Raw genomic sequence first — 17758 nt, 5'->3', positions numbered from 1 at the left:
CAGCTAGTTTTTTGTATTTTTTAGTAGAGACGGGGTTTCACCACGTTAGCCAGGATGGTCTCGATCTCCTGACCTCGTGATCCGCCCGTCTCGGCCTCCCAAAGTGCAGGGATTACAGGCTTGAGCCACCGCGCCCGGCCCTGAGTCTGTATTCTGTTATGCTGTTGGTTATGTGTTTGTTCCTATTTATTTATTTATTTATTTATTTATGTGTCTGTTCTTATAACAGTACCAGTGCTGTTTTGGTTACTATAGCCTTGTACAATTTGAAATCAGGTAGTGTGATGCCTCCAGCTTTGTTCTTTGTGCTCAGGATTATTTTGACTATCTGCCATTGCCTGATATTTGAATAATATGTATATTAGAATGATTTGTAGAGCCTTCACACATCTAACACATATCCTCCATGCCACAATTGTGTGTCCTTTGAGGGTGAACTTAACTTTTGAAAGTGGCCTGACGTTACTTGGGGCCACGTTGGGTAAAGAAAGGAGAAGAAGAGGATCAAGCTGGATGGCACAGGTAGCAGCTTGGCTGCACCTCGATGAGACAGATTTTCCTATGGGCTCCAAGTGCATTTCCAAGAGAAGCTTTCTGGTAGGGCTCAAGTGGCGGCATCTCTGTCGAACTCCCTCCATCCATCATGTCAGCATCCAATTGACATCTACTTATAGCCACTTGGCAGCCCCTTCCTGGGGCAAACCCTCATATTCCTGAGGGTTACAGGTCCCCAAATTTATGGCTCCCGGATCTCCCTGGTCTTCTCTTCCCAATACCAGTTAGCTGCAGCCTGAAGGCCCTGCCACAGCTTAGGAAGGGCCCTGGCCAGGAGGCAGTGGCAAGTGGAAGGCTGGCAGCTGCTCTGCTCCCTACTGTCCCCACTCCCTCTGCTCTCCCCACATCACAGACTGGCCTGCGGGACCGGGCAGCAGGCACAAAAGTGGTAGTGACCAAGGCCCCCACCCTAAGCCTGGTGCCATCTTGCAGGGCACAACTCCAAGTTGTGTCTCGGGCACTCCCAGGGCCCCCTGCTGAGTCCTCAGGCAAGGCGCTGCTCCACCATCACTACTCAGTCACCATGAGGCCATGGGTCACTCCTGTCTCTGGGTCCTGGCTTCCAAATTGGCTGGATAATGATCCCAGGGCCTCACCAGCTCTGGGATACAGTGCTATCCTAAGAGGGACAAAGCCCTCTGCTCTTAAAGCCATGCCCCACCTATTCCAGCCACAGACCTTCATGTTGTTTGACGTGGGCAATTTCCATGTCTGTAACTCAACTGAAAGTTTATTTAATTCAAGAAAGTTTCTCGCCAGAAAGCTCTGTTGAGGTCAGAGGATTGAAGGACCACTTTGGGGACCCTTGCTGAAGATGGGCTCTGCTCCGGGGATGCCCAGCCTAGGTGGTCACAGAACCCAGCTTGCTATAAATACTTGCCGAATGGTACAGACTTTCTAATGTGTCTTCATCCTAACGTGCTCTGCAGGGCCATGACTTAAGCCACAGACTCCATCCATATTGTCCTGGGGGAAACCCCAGGCCTGGAGTCAGGGACAGTGGAGGGCAAGGATTTGGGTTTTCTCAGATCCCAGTTTGTCTGTTGTCTCCCATTGATTTCAGGCTCTACACAGAGAACAGAGAGAGCTGGTTGCTGTGCTGAGGGAGCCTGAGTGAGGAGACCGCCAGGCCCAGAAGCAGAGGGCAGTCAAGGTCAAGAGCTTGTGGCCAGCATGCCTGGCCTGGGCGGCCTGCCTCTGAGAACGGCTGAAATGGTGCCCAGTCCCTCAGCAGTGATGGAATTTGCTGGAGGACTAGGCCAGAGAAAGCCTCATTGCCACTGTGCCTTTGGGGTACCCTTGGGGTTGGACATACACCCCCTTTAGATTCCTCTGTTTCTTCTACCTGGATAATTCTTGGCCATGTTCTCTCTTCTTTAGGTTCAGGTCAGCTTTGCCCCTCCGCCCCACTCCTGCTGGTTCCTGAGCCCTTTTCCCTGGGCCTGGCTTGGAGAATCTGTTTTCAATCTCCACTGATTGCCCCCTTGCTGCCCAGCCCAGGGGCCTTTACCATGTTCTCCCCACATCCGTAAATAAACTTCCTCCACTACACTGTAATCTGTGAGGATGCTTCCTCTGCCTGGCCTCTCTTGGGCCAAGTCTTCAGTCGTGGTCCTCTGGGAGCCTCCAGGCAGGGGTGGGTTGGCAAGGGGCTTACCAGACCATGTGCGGAGAGCAGCAGAGCCCCTTGTACAAAAACCAGGACCCCTGGGTTCCCTGTGGATAGGATGAGCTGCCAAGGAGGTGTCACTCTTGGCACCCTCCAAGAATCATTACGGCCGGGCGCGGTGGCTCATGCCTGTAATCCCAGCACTTTGGGAGGCCCAAAGTGAATCACCTGAGGTCGGGAGTTCGAGACCAGCCTGGCCAACATGGTGAAACCCTGTCTCTACTAAAAATACAAAATTAGGCCAGGTGCAGTGGCTCATGCCTGTAATCCTAGCACTTTGGGAGGCTGAGGTGGGCAGATCACCTGAGGTCAGGAGTTCGAGACCAGCCTGGCTAAATGGTGAAACCCCATATCTACTAAAAATATAAAATTAGCCAGACATGGTGGCGTGTGCCTGTAATCCTAGCTACTCGGGGGGCTAAGGCAGGAGAGTCACTTGAATCCGGGAGGTGGAGGTTGCAGTGAGCCAAGATTGCGCCACTGCACTCCAGCCTGGGCAACAAGAGTGAAACTCCATCTCAAAAAAAAATTAGCTGGGCATTAGAACGTGCCTCTAATCCCAGCTACTCGAGAGGCTGAGGCAGGAGAATTGCTTGAACCTGGGAGGCAGAGGTTGCAGTGAGCCGAGATGGCGCCATTGTACTCCTGCCTGGGCGACAGAGCGAGACTCCGTCTCAAAAAAAAAAGAATCGCGGGCACTTTGTTTCTCTTGCTTCTTCCACTTCATTCTTCTGCCAGGGCAGCCAAAGGCAGGATGGGTGCTTCCTGGATCCACCAGAGGGGGAAAGGGGTTGGGTGTGGATGGGGGCAGAACTTTTCCCTAGTGAGGGCTTTGGTGAGGTCTGCCAGAGGCACACTGGGGACACAGGCAAGCATCAGGTGGCCCCCACTTCCCCCCTCCCATAAACAGCACTCAGCTCAGTCTCCCTCTGCCCACTTTGTTACCATGGAGCTGTGGCATTCAAGCATTCAAATGCCTTGCTCCTGTCAGGCCTGCCCCGTTGGGTGCTTTGTTTACTTGTCAGGTTGGGCAGATGGTCTCAAGCCCTGGTTGGTTGGTGGGTGGGTGAGTGACACAGGTTAGACAGGGGAAGGTCCCAGGACACCTCTTACCTCTCTGGGCTGACCTGAGGCAGTGGAGGCTCTCAGGTGTGGGATAGGTTTTCAGGCTGGGTGGTTCTGTACCGTAGAGGACAGGCCTTCCTATCGCTTACAGGAGCACTACGGGAGGGCAGGTCCCTCCCCAGGGTGGTTAACACCGTGGAGGCTGCAGGGTCAGGAGGAGAATCGGGGGGACCGGGAGGGCGGAGGCACACTCCATCTCCATGCTCCTCAGGCCCTGCCTCCCTGCCTTGTGCCTGTGTACCTGGCAGTCACAGCCACCTAGCGTGTCCCAGAGGCCAACCAGTTGACCTCATCTGCCCAGCCCCACCTCCATTGGCTTTGGCTCTTGGCCTTGTGCCGCCCGACCCTTTCTCCTGTCCTGATGTGCAGGGCCTGAGCCATCGAGCTGCGCCCACAGCAGACTGCCTTTGGTGTCTCACCGGGTGAACGAGGGCATTGCGAGGCATCTCCTCCCTGGGTTTGGCTCCTGCCTACGGGGCTGACAGTAGAAATCACAGGCTGTGAGACAGCTGGAGCCCAGCTCTGCTTGAACCTATTTTAGGTCTCTGACCCCTGCTTCCTCTTTAGAATCTCCTTAGAGCTCAGCCAGTGCTCAACCTGAGGCTGGGGGTCTCTGAAGAAGAGTGAGTCGGGGCTGAGGGGTCTCGGGCTGCCCCCTGAGGAAGGGGCCAGAGGCAGTGTCAAGAGCCGGGCAGTCTGATTGTGGCTCACCCTCCATCACTCCCAGGGGCCCCTGGCCTGGCAGCCGCAGCTCCCAACCACAGTATCCTTTGGGGTTTGGCCTACGGAGCTGGTGCGGATGACCCTCAAATAGCCCTGGCAGATTCCCCCTAGACCCGCCTGCACCATGGTCAGGCACGCCCCTCCTCATCACCGGGACACAGCCCAGAGGGTATAAACAGTGCTGGAGGCTGGCGGGGCAGGCCAGCTGAGTCCTGAGCAGGAGCCCAACACAGCCACTGAGACGCCATGAGAGCCCTCACACTCCTCGCCCTGCTGGCCCTGGCCACACTTTGCATCACTGGCCAGGCAGGTGAGTGCCCCCACCTCCCCTCAGGCCGCACAGCAGTGGGGGCTGAGAAAAGGAAGCACCATGGCCCACCTCTTCTCACCCCTTTGGCTGGCAGTCCCTTTGTAGTCTAATCACCCTGTTGCAGGCTCAATCCATTTGCCCCAGCTCTGCCCTTGCAGAGGGAGAGGAAGGAAGAGCAAGCTGCCCGAGACACAGGGAAAGGAGGATGAGAGCCCTGGGGATGAGCAGGGGTGAACCAGGCTCCCTTTCCTTTGCAGGTGCGAAACCCAGCGGTGCAGAGTCCAGCAAAGGTGCAGGTAAGAGGATGGACCTGATGGGCTCCTGGACCCTTCTCACCTTGGTCCCTCAGTCTCATTCCCCTACTCCTGCCACCTCCTGTCTGGCTGTCAGGAAGGCCAGCCTGCTGCCAACCTGATCCTCCCAAACCCAGAGCCACCTGATTCCTGCCCCTCTGCTCCACAGCCTTTGTGTCCAAGCAGGAGGGCAGCGAGGTGGTGAAGAGACCCAGGCGCTACCTGTATCAATGGCTGGGGTGAGAGAAAAGGCAGAGCTGGGCCAAGGCCCTGCCTCTCCGGGATGGTCTGTGGGGGAGCTGCAGCAGGGAGTGGCCTCTCTGGGCTGTGGTGGGGGAACAGGCAGCCAGCCCTGGTGGGGACCCTGGAGCCCCATGTGTAGTGAGAGGAGGGATGGGCATTTTGCACGGGGGCTGATGCCACCACGTCGGGTGTCTCAGAGCCCCAGCCCCCTACCCAGATCCCCTGGAGCCCAAGAGGGAGGTGTGTGAGCTCAATCCGGACTGTGACGAGCTGGCTGACCACATCGGCTTCCAGGAGGCCTATCGGCGCTTCTACGGCCCGGTCTAGGGTGTCGCTCCGCTGGCCTGGCCGGCAAACCCAGTTCTGCTCCTCTCCAGGCCCCCTTCTTTCCCCTTCCCCTTGCCCTTGCCCTGACCTCCCAGCCCTATGGATGTGGGGTCCCCATCATCCAGCTGCTCCCAAATAAACTTCAAAAGAGGAATCCGTGGGCCTGTGAATCTGTCCAGTTTATGGAGTGTGGGAGGGAGGTGTCAGGAGGATGGGGGTGAGGAGGTTTTACCTTCTTCAGTTCTAGAAAGTGCTTTCCAAAGTTTTATTTTTTTATTTGTACCTGCCTTGTTCCAGAAAACATTGAAGGTGGCTTCCTAAAGTCTTAACTAGGGATCCCCCCTCTAGCCTAGGACCCTCCTCCCCACACCTCAATCCACTGAACCATCCACAATGCACCCAGATAGGCCCACCCCCAAAAGCCTGGACACCTTGAGTACACAGTTATGACCAGGACAGACTCATCTCTCTAGGCAAATAGCTGCTGGCAAACTGGCATTACCTGGTTTGTGGGGATGGGGGGCAAGTGTGTGGCCTCTCGGCCTGGTTAGCAAGAAGCATTTGGGGTAGGCCTAGGTTAGTCGTGTTAGTTCTTCCCTGTGCTGAGCAGAGACTTCAGGAGCACCAGAAATGGAGCCAGATGAAAGGACCCCAACACCTCCTGGCCCCAGCCTTGACAGAGTGTGGGGGCATCTTCAGCCTGGACACGCATGCATCTCCCCTCTCAAGACCCTCAGCACTTCCTCTACTCCCATCAAGAGCCCCCTCACAGTCCCGCTCACACTCTGCCATTCCCCCTAGACACCCCTCCTCTCCTCTGCCCTCTCTCCTCAGCCCCTGTTGGTTCCAAGCTGAGATGTGTCCCCACCTGATTAGGCCCAACTCTGGGCTCCTCCTCAGCACGGGGTCCTGGCCTCTGCCCCCTCCAGGGCAGGGTCAGGGATGGGGCTTCACTGTTGTTTGGCCTGAGTACCCCCCTCCAGTGGGCCACCCTGCAGCAGAGGGCATGTACCGGGGGCCCGAAGCAGGGAGGCCGTGAAAGCAGCAATGATGAGTAGGTTCCCGGCTACAGCCAAGACCAGTGTGGCCACTGTGCCTGCCAGGCCCAGGGCAGGTTCCTGTGTGGCCAGCCAGGCTCTGCGCGATCCCATATCAGCCAGCACTGCCTCCAGCTGGAAGTGGGTGCCCAGCACTGCACAGATGTGGAATAGCTGGTGGCTGTGGCCTGTGGAGAGGATGGGCAGGTCAGAGCCACACCTTTCCAAGTGCAAGTCACCCCACCCTCTGGGCCTGCTACTCCCCTATTGAGAATTAAGAAACCCTGACTCCCAGAGTGACTGAAAGGAGCGAATGAGCATTTGTGCATGTGGCCCCAGCACACATGGTACTAGTTTTGCTACCTGAGAAGTGGCAGGTGGAGGACCCTTCCAGTGATGCTCTCGTTAGAGGAAAACAGGGAAGTCCCTCCTATAATTTGCCTCCATCCTGGGGTTGTAATACCCATTTACCCAGTTCATTCTGTGCTCTAGGAAGCCATCTGCCCCTGCCTCTTCCCGGGCCGGGCCAGGCGTGCCCTCACCGATGTAGTCAAAGCGTCCTGGTGCCAGCCTTTCAGGCAGGTGGGAGGCGAAGAGGAAGCCAGTGAGCAGCGCACAGAAGAGGTGGTAGCCATGGCTGGTGCTCAGGACCTCCTGCCCACAGCTGTGGCCCCTGCCCCAGCACAGCCCGAGCTGGCAAAGGAAAAGAGACTGCTGGAGAGGGACTTGGGAGCCAAAACATAGGGAGTGTCTGGGATCTGGTGAGGAGGCAGAGCGGGCGGGCACAGCTAGGCAGGGTGCTGGACCAGAAGAGAGGCGGCTGGGCTGAGGCAGGGACTGAGGGGGCAAGGCTGGAAGTGGGCACTTTGAGGGTCTGGACAGGAAAGCAGGTGTCTGGGCAGGGGCCCCAGGCCTCCTTACCCGATAAAAGAGTGGGAGGTTGTCGAACAGGAAGGGATAGGCGAAGGCTGCTGTGCGGAGAACCTTACTGAGCCCAGGGCTTTCCAGCTCCAGGAAACTGGGAGGCGGGAGGAAAAGGCTGGTCACCATCGCTGTGCTCAGGGTAGGGGTCAGGAAAGGCAAGAGGACTTGGGCAAAGATGGAATATCAGCACAGCCTGCAGCTAAGAAAACCCTTAGGGCGTATGACCTGTGTCAACGACCACATCTGTATGTGGGGATAAAGACATCTGCCTTTTATGGTGGCTTGTGAGAATTAAAGGAGACAGCACGGGTATGAGCATACAGGGTCTGACAGAGGAAGTCCTCAGTACATGGTCCCGATGTCACTAATGCTGTTTGAGAGCAGTGAGGTGTGTCCTCTCCTGTGCCTCCGCCTTCCCCGTCCCCACCGGAGGGGCCTGGGAACCCACCGGGAGTAGCAGGAGAGGCCGGTGCACAAGAAGGAGTTGAGTGCGGCGGCAGGCACAAAGAACTGGTGCAGGCGGCCGTGCAGCCAGGAGGCCGGCATGGAGTAGGCGGCATAGGGGAAGGCGCAGCCTGCGGTGAGGTCGGGGCATGCAGCTGAGGCCTGAGGGGCACGCCCCTATGTCCCGTGTACCACCCCTCGACCTGCTCCGGGACGCCCAGACCCCGCGCTCCCGCGCTCCCGCGCTCCCGCGCCTGTCCGGCTCACCGAGGCTGTAGAGGCTGAGCGCGCCGTAGTCCAGGAAGTAGCAGATGTGGCGCGCGCGGGGCGACATGGAGCTGAAGGTGTGCGCGCAGCACGACGCGAAGGGGTAGAGGCAGGCGGGCAGCAGGAAGACCAGCAGCGGCCAGTGGTACGGCTCCGCGCGGAAGCCGGGGCCGCCCGCCAGCGCCAGGAGCCGCCACAGGAAGTACCTGCGGCGGGCGCGTGCTCAGGCCGCCGTGGACCCCCGCGACTGCTGCTGCAGCCCGTGGGCCTGGACGGTCCCTGCCCGCCTGGGTACCCCCTCTGAGCTCAAGGCCGCGGCCTGGGGCAGAGCCTCCCCTCACCAGGTGGGCACGAAGTGAGTCCAGATGTTGACCGTCTCGTTGGTCATCTGGAAGGAGCTGAGAACACAGTCCAAAGCCGAGCTGGTGGGGCGGCGGTAGCCAGACATGATGCCATCTTCCCAGAACACCTAGGGTAGTGGTGGGAGAGGAGGGGCGTCACTGTGCCCCGACCCTTTCCCTCCATTTGAGATCTCTGGAAGCAGGGTCAAAGAGGCTGGGCTGGAGACCAACGTAGCCCCCAAGCCAAACTGAATCTGATCTGATCTTACCACAGGTCCCAGCACCCACAACCCGCAAAACAGATGGGAAACCGAAGAGCCAGAGTGGGGTGGGGTGGGGGTGGGGCGCAGCACACAGGGCGCTCTGGGGAAGGGGACTCCAGATGGAGGGCCACAAGCTTGTTCCTCAGAGAAGAGAGGAAGAGCCTCACACTGGAAAGGGAGAGTAAGAGTTCGCCTGCAGGAGGGGCTGCCCCAATAGCTAAAAGAGAATGTCAGCCCCTAGTCAGTCCTCTAGGGAATGGGGGTTGGTGGGTCAGTGAATGGAGCCCCTCACCCGGGGGACCTGGTGGACTTGAAGAAGTTGGGGCAGCTTGAGACTGAGCATGGTGGCCTGGCACCTCCACGTTGACCTAGAGACAGAGCAGGGGATAGGGGATCAGATATCTGCCCCCATCCACAGGCCCCTTTCACCTGGGTTCAGCCCCAGGATGGGCAGCACGTGTGGGAGGCAGATGGCACCCTCCCTCCTGGAGCTGCTTCCTTCAGGCCCAGGGAGGCTGGTCCACCTTCCCCAGCCCTTGCACCACTTAACTCCAACCCCTGTTCTCCTTGGGGCATTCAGTCCCCACACTGAGGGGCTTGGCGGCCTCAGCCCAGCATGGAGTGGTGGGGTCCTCCCAGCCGGGAGGCTGCCCCAAATAGTGATCCAAACCCCCAGGCTCCCAGTTTGTGTCTCGGAAGAACTCTGACTCCTGGAGGCCAGCACAGAGACAGCCCGGGTACCACTCCCTGCCCCACCAGAATGTGCTTCGCCCACAGTGCCCGAGCTGAGCACAGAACACTCTTGGCACTCAGAATCTCTGGAGAAGCCAGATGCCATCAGGTGGGACAAGGAGTTGGGGGATGCCTGGCTTTTCTCTGAGGACTATACTTGTGCCCCCCAGGAGAGTTCTGGGGTCCCTGCCCCTCCTGAGCCCCATATCCCTCAGCCCCAGACCTGTGCACTGCCTCCAGGTGGCCGCGGCTCTGCTGCCCTGCTGGCCTCTCCCGGCACATTCCTTGGCACAAGTGGAGGGGCTGGGCCAGCTGGGCAGGCGGAGCTGCCCCAGGAGGAGGACTAGGACACTCCCCCCACCAACCCAGGCCAAAACTTTGCAGCAACTCTAGAGCCTAGTCCCTCCTCTTCCTGCCACCAGCAATGCATCCGTGTTTTTGCTGCATGCACTCTGGGGCTTGCACCAGCAGTCACCCCCCAGCCTCTGCCCCTGAGATGGGTGCTGGAGACCCTGCTGGGCACAGGGCAAACCTGGCCCTAGTCCCTGCACCCCAGCAGAACAAAGATGGATGAGGGCCTCCCAGGGTATCCTTTGCTTGCTCCCACAAGTGGGATGGGGGAGTTCTCCCCTATCCTGAGTGTTGCCCATCTATCTGGGGAAGGAGTGAGGAATACACTGGGGTCTAGCTCCCCTCACGGTGCCTTCCCTTAGTAGTAGGGTTTGGAGATCTCTGGAGTGGGGTGTGTGCAGTTGCTGTGGGAATGGGGGAGGGACGGCTGGAGCAAGGTGCTTTACCTCTATTTCCCCAGAGAGGTGGTGTCAGAGCCCCAGAAGGTGAGCTTCCTTACCCAGAGCTTGGCGGGTGCTCCTAAGCTGGTGGGTCAGCAGGCCCAGGGCTCCACGGGCGGAGTCCGAGGCTGCTGCCAGCCAGGCTGATGGAGGAGAGGGGCCAGGCCTGGGCGGGGAGTGGGGAGACAAAGGGGAGCCAGGGAACAATCCCAGCCTTGTCCAGCCTCCAGGGAGCAGCACAGGGTGGCCCAGCCCCATTAGCAGGCAGCTCACTCGGCCGCCTGCACACAGCCAGCTCCTCTAGCACAACCCAAACTCCCTGTGCTGACTGGCTAGAATAGGCTAGGGGCCCAAGCCAGGATGTGGCCATGGTGCTGTCGAGTCCCCCCGGCGACTCAGAGCAGTTTCCTTGTTCCAGGTTCTCCCAGCAGTTAAGGACAGCTCTGCCTTAGGCTGGCAGAGGAACCCAAATCCCCAAATGCGGAACCTGTTTCAGAAGCCCTCTCTTACCATGCTTTGCTGCCTTTTAGCACCTGGTGCTGGGTAGGGCTCAGCAAACTGCCTGTGGTAATGTTGGTTCTACCATGCGGGATTCACCAGGCTCACCACCTCCCCATCCCCACCCTGAACACAATTTGAAGTGCCAATCTTTGCAGGACAGGCACTTGAGGACTCAGAGGCTGGTTTCAAGGCTCACCTCCCCCACCCCCTTGAGGAAGAGGACCCAGCTGGTGACAGTGAACCAACCCCAGGCAGGGATGTTGCTGGCAGGAGATTTTCACTATCACCCCTGCAAAGGCACCGCCTCAGTTTACAGGGTCAAGGAGCTTGACAGTGTCTATCAAACCATCTCCAGGGCTTTCACTCAAATTGCCTGCTTCTTGTTCTGTTCCATCCACTTCAAAGAAGTCTTTCCAAAATGCATTTCAGGACGCCATCTTCAATGTCCCACCTCCCCATGAAACTTCTGTACAGACAGGCACCAGGAGACAGGGATTGGGCTTGGGGGGGTTTATTAAGTGATGCTTTAGTCTCAGTCTCTGCCAGCAACTGGGGGTGGGGTGACTCCACTCACCCCAGGATTTCCCAGACTTGCTGTTTTAGAGGAAAGAGGCAGGAAGCCAACTATCCTCTAAGCCACAGCTTGGGAAACTAGGCTAGTACTGGGGTGGGGGCAGCAGAGCTAAGACCCTCCACCCCCAGCCCGTGCTATCCTCCCAGCCTGAGGGGGAGGAGCTGAGGCAATTCTGGCCTCAGTCTCCCACACACAGCCCTGCTCTTGGTGCGCCATTCACTGCCCTGAGCTATTCATGATCTCTGCTCCCACATATTCACCTCGACACTCCAAAAGCCAGCCCCACACTCAGCCCCTTCAGGTCTTTAGTCCTGGGGAGGGCAAAAGGAGGGACAGAGGGCTCTGACTGAGCAGCTTCAAGGGGCCTCTCCTTTCGGCCGCCCACTGAATGCCGGCCCCTTGTCTTCAGCCCTCCCTCAGATAGGAAGCGGGGTGGTGGCCTCAGACTGCACCCCCTTTCTTCTCTTCCTGACATCCCATTCTCTCCCAGCACAGCAGCCAAGAGCACAAAGCACAGCACCTGTAGGGCTGGTGGGCACAGGAGCCCATGCTGGCACAGGCCAGATTGCCCGCAGCCCTAGGTGGGGCCTGCTCCCTGCCCTGGAAGCTAGACAGAGGGAGACAGAAAGCAGAAGTGGGGCAATGGGATGTGCAGCCCCTGTGGCAGGAGGAGGAGCACACGAACCCTGACCCTGCTATTCGGTGCAGGCCACACCAGGCCTTGCTTCTCTAAGAGCCCCTGTGGCTGGCTCCAGAGCTGCCTGGTCCCCATAAAGGGGGCTGAAAGGAGGATGGGTGATCCTTGAGGAGGGGAAGGGTCTGCAGAGAATCACTCAGACACCAGGTATTACCCGGCTCTTCCCCCAAGAACTGGAGGGTCCAAACTCCTGGCCCCAACCACTCTGCATCTTGGGTGAGGAAGAAGGGCCTTTTCTGCTGTTCCTTCCCCTCAGAGATCCAAGAACCCACTCCAGTGAAATGCAGGTGCCCATGCCTGCCACCCGCCCCTGGAGACAGCAGGGGAGCTGAGGCAGGAAGGCTGGCCAGGGGCCCACAAGACTCTCCTAATCCAAGCACTTTCCTCACTTTCCTAACGTCTTGGCAACAAAGGGACCCCACCCTCCCAGCCGGCTCCTGGGCCCTCCCTGCAGCCTCTGAGCAGCTAGGCCTCCGTCCTGTGTGCGTGCATGAGTCTGCGTGTGGTGGGGTGACTACAGGCGCTGGTCCTGGCTGCCAGGGAGGGCAGGAGAGATCTGGAGTCAGCCCCACTGCAGGGCCTGGGGGTCAGTATCAACCAATCTCCTTCCACTGCTTGTAGAAGTCCAGAACATTCTTGATATCCACGCTGGCGTGGGCAGCGGCCTGCAGGGCTGCCTGTGGAATGGGAGGAGGAAAGATGGAGAGGGTCTGACCTCCTGAACTGAGGAGCAAATCATTGAGGCGCTGGGGAAGGAGTGATGGAAGAGAAAAATGCAGCTATGTGGAGGGTCTGGGGATGGAGTCTGCTCTGCTACCTCATCCCTATTCCACACCATCCCCCCAACTCACCCATGACCCACCTGCATGGGGCCTGAAAGCACGCTGGGGTTGTCCAGTGGAAGGCCTGTGATGATGGTCACCATGCCGCTCGGATCCTCCTCACCTGCCCCCTGGGTCAGAGTCAGCTGTTTGCAGCTGTCCAGGATCTTATAGAGAGTCCTGGGGACAGGGGGTGGAGGGGAAGATGGGCCAAGACCCAGCATTAGCACAGCCCAAACACCAGGATCTCCAGGGGACAGGGGCAGCTAGGGGCAGCTGGGGGCTGGAAGGGCAGCAAGCGGCAGTGGGCCCTGGAAGCTGGCCCTGGAGACACTATGGGGAGCCGGCAAAGGTGCGATGAGGGAAAACACCAAGCCTGAGCATCGCAAGGCCCGAAGAGGCTGATCCATCTGCCTACAGAGGAAAAGCTCAGGTGCTGGGGCAACTTCGTACTCCCCGCAAGGTGAGGCCTGCAGGAGGGCCCCGGCAGGCTACGTGTGGAGCCTCAGAATTCTCCAGCCCTACCCGTTCTCCCTAGGAATGCTCATGGAGGAGCAAGGCAGGTGGCTTGACTGAGGTTCTAGGGGTGAGGGCTAAACTGTTACCAGGCATCTGCATCCTGCCTCTTCAGCTTATGCCGCTCAAAGCTCTTTCCCACCTCTTTCTGGCAGCGAATGTACCTGCAGAGGAGATGTGCGAGTGGAGGTCAGGAGCAGGGGACTGGCAGGGCGCCTTACATGAAGCAGTCCGTTGTGGCTCTGGGGGCCTGGTTTTGCAGGTGGGGGTGGGGAACATGTCTCTCCCACCACAGCTTTGTTTGGAGCCATTCTTAAGTGGCTTCCTGGCTGCTGGGCCCAGCTCACTTTTTCTCCTGATAACATCAATTATTTGGTTCCTCTCAGGGGAGGAGCTGAGAGGGGAGAAGCAGCAGATGCTTTTCAAGTCAGGGCTTCTGGAGACAAGGTCCAAACAATCAGGCCTTGTGCAGCTTCCTGGCCAGGCAGAGCAGATGCAGAGGAGGGGGTGGGCCAGCTAGCAGGGAAAAGGAAGCTTTCTTCTTATTCCCTACACCCTCTGCCTAGTCCTCCTCCGGCCCCAAAGGCCAGAAGGGCAGGCCTGTACTGGCTCAGCATCTGCTACATGCTGCCAGCTGCCCCTCCCTGGCTGGCTTCAGTCTCACTACTCTCTCAGCTCAGCGGGGAGGTGGGAAGCCCCTGGGCAGCCTGGAAGAAGGCCTTCACACTCTGAGAAACCTGATCACCTGTCCCAACCCTAAAGCAGGAGAAATTCCTATAAAGTCTAAAGCTGGGGGAAGGAGGTCTGCTCCCTTCTCCCCAGTGGGTGCTGATCACAGGCTTGTCGCAGAGGAAGGACAGCAGCTCAGTGCTACCCACAGGGCTCCTGGCCCCTTTGATCACCCTCTATTTCAGCACCTACAACCTTGACTTCTGATTATCTCTGGTATCACTGCCCATGCAGTGAGCTGACTGTGAGTAGAGATGGGTATGTATGTGTCTTACCCATAGGGAGCAAGCAGCTCATAAGCATGTGTCGTCCGAAAGACAGATCCAGGGCTCAGCACAAGTCCAGCCAGGCCTGCACTCACCTGTTTCCTTTTTTAAACTCTGCCTCCAGGTACCGAATCCCATCCCGGGCCCCTGGGTGTTCCTTCTTCAGCAAATCCAGGCCATCGATCACTGGTGGGCAAGGTGGGGGTAGGAAAGGACAAAACAGATAAGCTCCGACTGCTGTGACAAGGGGGTCTGGAGGAAGTATCTGAGCTCACCTCAGTACACTCTTCAGGCAGAGAAGGGACCCTGGCTCCAGAGAGGGCTCCCAAAGTTCTCTGAAAATGTGACCTTCCGCCAGCAATATACTTGGCAATTTACCAAGTGCTTTCACATTATATTCACTTACATTTTCTGTTTCTCCCAACTGTCTTGTGAGGCAGAACAGGGATTGTTATGTCCATTTCACAGATGAAGTGACGGGTTCATAAAGGTGGTAAGACTTGACTAAGGTGACTGTGTATAAACTGGGCCCAAATAAGGTCTCCTAATCCCAAGCCCAGAATCTCCTTTAGCCATACTCTATCTGTCCCCTTATCTCTCCAATGTACTTACCTGTCCTTGGGATGATGACAATGAAGCGGCCACTGGTGGCCAGTTGGCGGATGACAGGGAGATGGTGGCAGAGGGCCTGGGTGTCGGGGACGAGGTAGGGAGACATGGCTGACTGGGCCTTGGGCTGCTGCAGGCTGCCCTCCAGCTGAGACACTTCGAGCTGGTGAGAGAGGGCAGGGTGGGCACAGCTGCGGGGGACCCCTGCAGCCAGGCTGGGGGAAGAGTGGTGCTCAAGGTGGCTCTTATAGGGCTCCTCCTGTTAAGGGGATCAGAGGACCCTTTCTATCAATGGCTTTGGGGGGAAAGTAGACAGAAGTAAGGGTTAAAGAGAAAGGGAGAGACAGAAGTGAAGGCAGAAAGGAGGCACATGGCTGAATGAAGAGTGAGTAGTAAGGAGGGTGATCTGGGAGAAGTGGAGGGACACAGAGGCAACAGAGCAGGGGGACTGCAGCGGAAGGGGGAGACCTGCCAGTAAGGTTGAAGCAAAAGCTCTACCAAGTGCAGAAGAAGCACTTGGGCCCTGATTTCCTACCTGAAGTCGTAGCTGAGCCATGTCTCTCATGAGCCTGTTCCGACGAGCTTCCTCCTGTGCCTATGAGGGAAACAACGAGCTATAAGGAGCTGGGGTACACATTCCCTTCTCCAGTCATCAGGAAGACCAAGAGGGTTTCCTGGGGTCTCAGTGTGACCTCATGCAAAGTCACTCTCTAGCACTGCTGCTAAATGAGGGGAGGAGAGCCATGGAAGAACAAATATTCTTCTGCTGCACTCTGAACACTTCCATTACCAACCCGAGGCAGGTCATGATGTTCCAGGCCCTGCAGGGGATGGGGAGCAGACAGCCATGTGCCGTTGCCATGCAGGACATCACCTGGCTGTGCCTCAGGATTCAATCTCTGCTCTTCTCAATCTGGTCTCCCCTCCCAGGAGATCCTACCCAAGCACTTCCTCACCTTCTACCCCCATCCACTTGCTAACATCTTCCAAATCTGCAGATTCAGCCCAAGCCTGACCATCCTGAGCTCCAGATCCACACATCCAACTGCCTACTCAGCAGCCCCATCTGCTCCTCAGAACCTGCGTCTCTTCCTCTAGTGTTCCCTAGCCTAGTAAATAAACCACAGTCTGCCCAAGTCAGAAAGTTCAGGGTTGGCTTTGAGTCTTCCCTCTCTCTCAGCCTCAGAAGTTATCAGCTTCCCTGTCCTGTCAATTGTGCCCCCTAAACAGCGTGCAAATCCTCCCACCTCCACTGTGAAACCCCAGTCTAAGCCAACACCTCTCCTTGACTACTGTAACAAACACGTACTGGTCTCTGCCTCTAATTCAATCCCTTTTCTCTACCTACAACCAAGGCAATCTTTTAAAAACCATCTGATGCCCACTATAGCCCTACCTAAGTCTTCTGATCCCTTTCCTCTGTATTCTGGGTAAAGTCCAAATTCCTTAGTGTGGGCTAAAAGATGAGGTTAAGGATGGGGACTTTATCCTGTAAGATACGGGGAGCCACTGAAGACTCTTTTTATTATGCTTTTCTTTTTTTTTTTTTTGAGACAGGGTCTCACTCTGTCACTCAGGCTGGAGTGCAGTGCCACAATTCCCGTTTGCTGCTACCTCTGCCTCCCGGTCTCAAATGATCCTCCTGCCTCAGCCCCCCAACTAGCTGGGACTACAGGCACATGCCACCATGCCTGGCTAAGTTTTGTATTTTTTGTAGAGAGTGGGTTTCACCATGTTGCTCAGGCTGGTCTCAAACTCCCGGGGCTGAAGCAATCTGCCCACCTTGGCCTCCCAAAGTGCTGGGATTACCGGTGTGAGCCACAGCGCCTGGCCCACTGAAGACTCTTTGATGACCAAAGTGGCATCATCAAAGTGGTGCTTTAAAATTTTAATCTTGGCCGGGTGCAGTGGCTCACACCTGTAATCCCAGCACTTTGGGAGGCCGAGGCAGGCGGATCACCTAAGGTCAGGAGTTCGAGAGCAGCCTGGCCAACATGGCAAAACCCTATCTCTACTAAAAATACAAAAATTAGCTTGGCGTGGTGTCGCGTGCCTGTAATCCCAGCTACTTGAGAGGCTGAGGCAGGGAAATTGCTTGAACCTGGACAGCAGAGGTTGCAGTGAGCCGAGACAGAGCCACTGTACTACAAACTGGGCGACAGAGCAAGACTCCATCTCAAAATAAATAAAATAAAATAAAATAATAAAATATTAATGTTGGGGCCAGGCATGGTAGTTCACACCTGTAATCCCAGCATTTTGGGAGGCTGAGGTCAGGAGTTCGAGACCAGCCTGGCCAACATGGTGAAACCCTGACTCTACTAAAAACACAAAAATTGGGGCTGAGCACAGTGGTTCATGCCTGTAATCCCAGCACTTTGGGAGGCTGAGGCGGGTGGATCACGAGGTCAGGAGTTCGAGACCAGCCTGACCAACATGGTGAAATCCTGTCTCTACTAAAAATATAAAAATTAGCCAGTCGTGGTGGCATATGCCTGCAATCCCAGCTACTCGGAAGGCTGAGGCAGGAGAATCGCTTGAACCCGGGAGGCGGAAGTTGCAGTGAGCCAAGATCATGCCATTGCACTCCAGCCTGCACAACAAGAGCAAAACTCTGTCTCAAAATAAATAAATAAATAAAAATACAAAATTAAAATTAAATATAATATTAATCTTGGGGTCAGGCACTGTAGCTCACGCCTGTAATCCCAGCAATATGGGAGGCCAAGGCAGGAGGACTGCTTGAGCTCTGGAGTTTGGGACCACCCTCAGCAATACAGCAAGATCACATTTCTACAAAAAAAATATATATTTTTTTTATCTGAAAAATTAATCAAGCCTGTAGTCCTAGCTACTCAGGTGGCTGAGGCAGGGGGACTGCTTGAGCCTAGGAGTTCAAGGCTGCAGTGAGCTATGGTCGTGCCACTGCATTTCAGCCTGGGTCAACAGAGCAAGACCCTGTGTCAAAAAAAGAAAAAAATTCTCATTCTCATCATGAGAC

At 56.7% G+C, this 17758-nt stretch overlaps 4 protein-coding genes across 37 annotated transcripts in view; 2 read left to right on the top strand and 2 right to left on the bottom strand.

Annotated features, from left to right (window-relative positions):
* Window positions 1-2112, top strand: part of PMF1 (polyamine modulated factor 1) — a 30899-nt gene extending 28787 nt beyond the window's left edge. For all 11 annotated transcript variants that reach the window (XM_077944989.1, XM_077944982.1, XM_077944984.1 and 8 more), the window contains one exon: window positions 1619-2112. In XM_077944989.1, the coding sequence (XP_077801115.1) occupies window positions 1619-1658 (40 nt within the window). In that variant the 3' untranslated portion in view covers window positions 1659-2112. The remainder of the gene's footprint in view (window positions 1-1618) is intronic.
* A 2163-nt stretch (window positions 2113-4275) lies between these two features.
* BGLAP (bone gamma-carboxyglutamate protein) lies at window positions 4276-5393 on the top strand. 2 transcript variants are annotated; one of them, XM_077996281.1, is made up of 4 exons: window positions 4276-4382; window positions 4640-4672; window positions 4845-4914; window positions 5116-5393. In XM_077996281.1, exons 1-4 carry the CDS (start codon window positions 4319-4321, stop codon window positions 5243-5245), a joined length of 297 nt encoding a protein of 98 aa, XP_077852407.1. In that variant the 5' UTR covers window positions 4276-4318; the 3' UTR covers window positions 5246-5393. The 2 variants fall into 2 exon arrangements, with proteins under 2 accessions (XP_077852407.1, NP_001074237.1); NM_001080768.1 differs by having other exon boundaries at window positions 4319-4382; window positions 4640-4678; window positions 5116-5245.
* A 103-nt stretch (window positions 5394-5496) lies between these two features.
* PAQR6 (progestin and adipoQ receptor family member 6) lies at window positions 5497-10205 on the bottom strand. 17 transcript variants are annotated; one of them, XM_077944704.1, is made up of 9 exons: window positions 10104-10205; window positions 9642-9768; window positions 8823-8889; window positions 8259-8386; window positions 7918-8123; window positions 7655-7781; window positions 7204-7300; window positions 6825-6975; window positions 5497-6470 (listed from the first exon to the last, which is right to left on the bottom strand). In XM_077944704.1, the coding sequence occupies exons 3-9, from the start codon at window positions 8862-8864 to the stop codon at window positions 6196-6198; spliced, it is 1026 nt and encodes a 341-aa protein (XP_077800830.1). In that variant the 5' UTR covers window positions 8865-8889; window positions 9642-9768; window positions 10104-10205; the 3' UTR covers window positions 5497-6195. The 17 variants fall into 17 exon arrangements, with proteins under 17 accessions (XP_077800830.1, XP_077800787.1, XP_077800845.1 ...); XM_077944661.1 differs by lacking the exon at window positions 9642-9768 and having other exon boundaries at window positions 7204-7321; window positions 7634-7781; window positions 8814-8889; window positions 10051-10205; XM_077944719.1 differs by lacking the exon at window positions 9642-9768 and having other exon boundaries at window positions 6754-6975; window positions 8814-8889; window positions 10051-10205.
* An 835-nt stretch (window positions 10206-11040) lies between these two features.
* SMG5 (SMG5 nonsense mediated mRNA decay factor) overlaps window positions 11041-17758 on the bottom strand; it is a 45349-nt gene continuing 38631 nt past the window's right edge. For 6 of the 7 annotated variants that reach the window (XM_077996685.1, XM_077996683.1, XM_077996678.1 and 3 more), the window contains 6 exon segments: window positions 15293-15352; window positions 14761-14920; window positions 14244-14334; window positions 13243-13317; window positions 12679-12817; window positions 11041-12493 (listed from right to left, as the gene is read on the bottom strand). In XM_077996685.1, coding sequence (XP_077852811.1) covers window positions 12410-12493; window positions 12679-12817; window positions 13243-13317; window positions 14244-14334; window positions 14761-14920; window positions 15293-15352 — 609 coding nt within the window. In that variant the 3' untranslated portion in view covers window positions 11041-12409. 7 annotated transcript variants of the gene reach the window in all.

The sequence above is a fragment of the Macaca mulatta genome, chromosome 1 (assembly GCF_049350105.2).
Source record: "Macaca mulatta isolate MMU2019108-1 chromosome 1, T2T-MMU8v2.0, whole genome shotgun sequence".
Classification (NCBI taxonomy): Eukaryota; Metazoa; Chordata; class Mammalia; order Primates; family Cercopithecidae; genus Macaca; species Macaca mulatta.
This window is presented reverse-complemented; position numbering and strand designations above follow the sequence as displayed.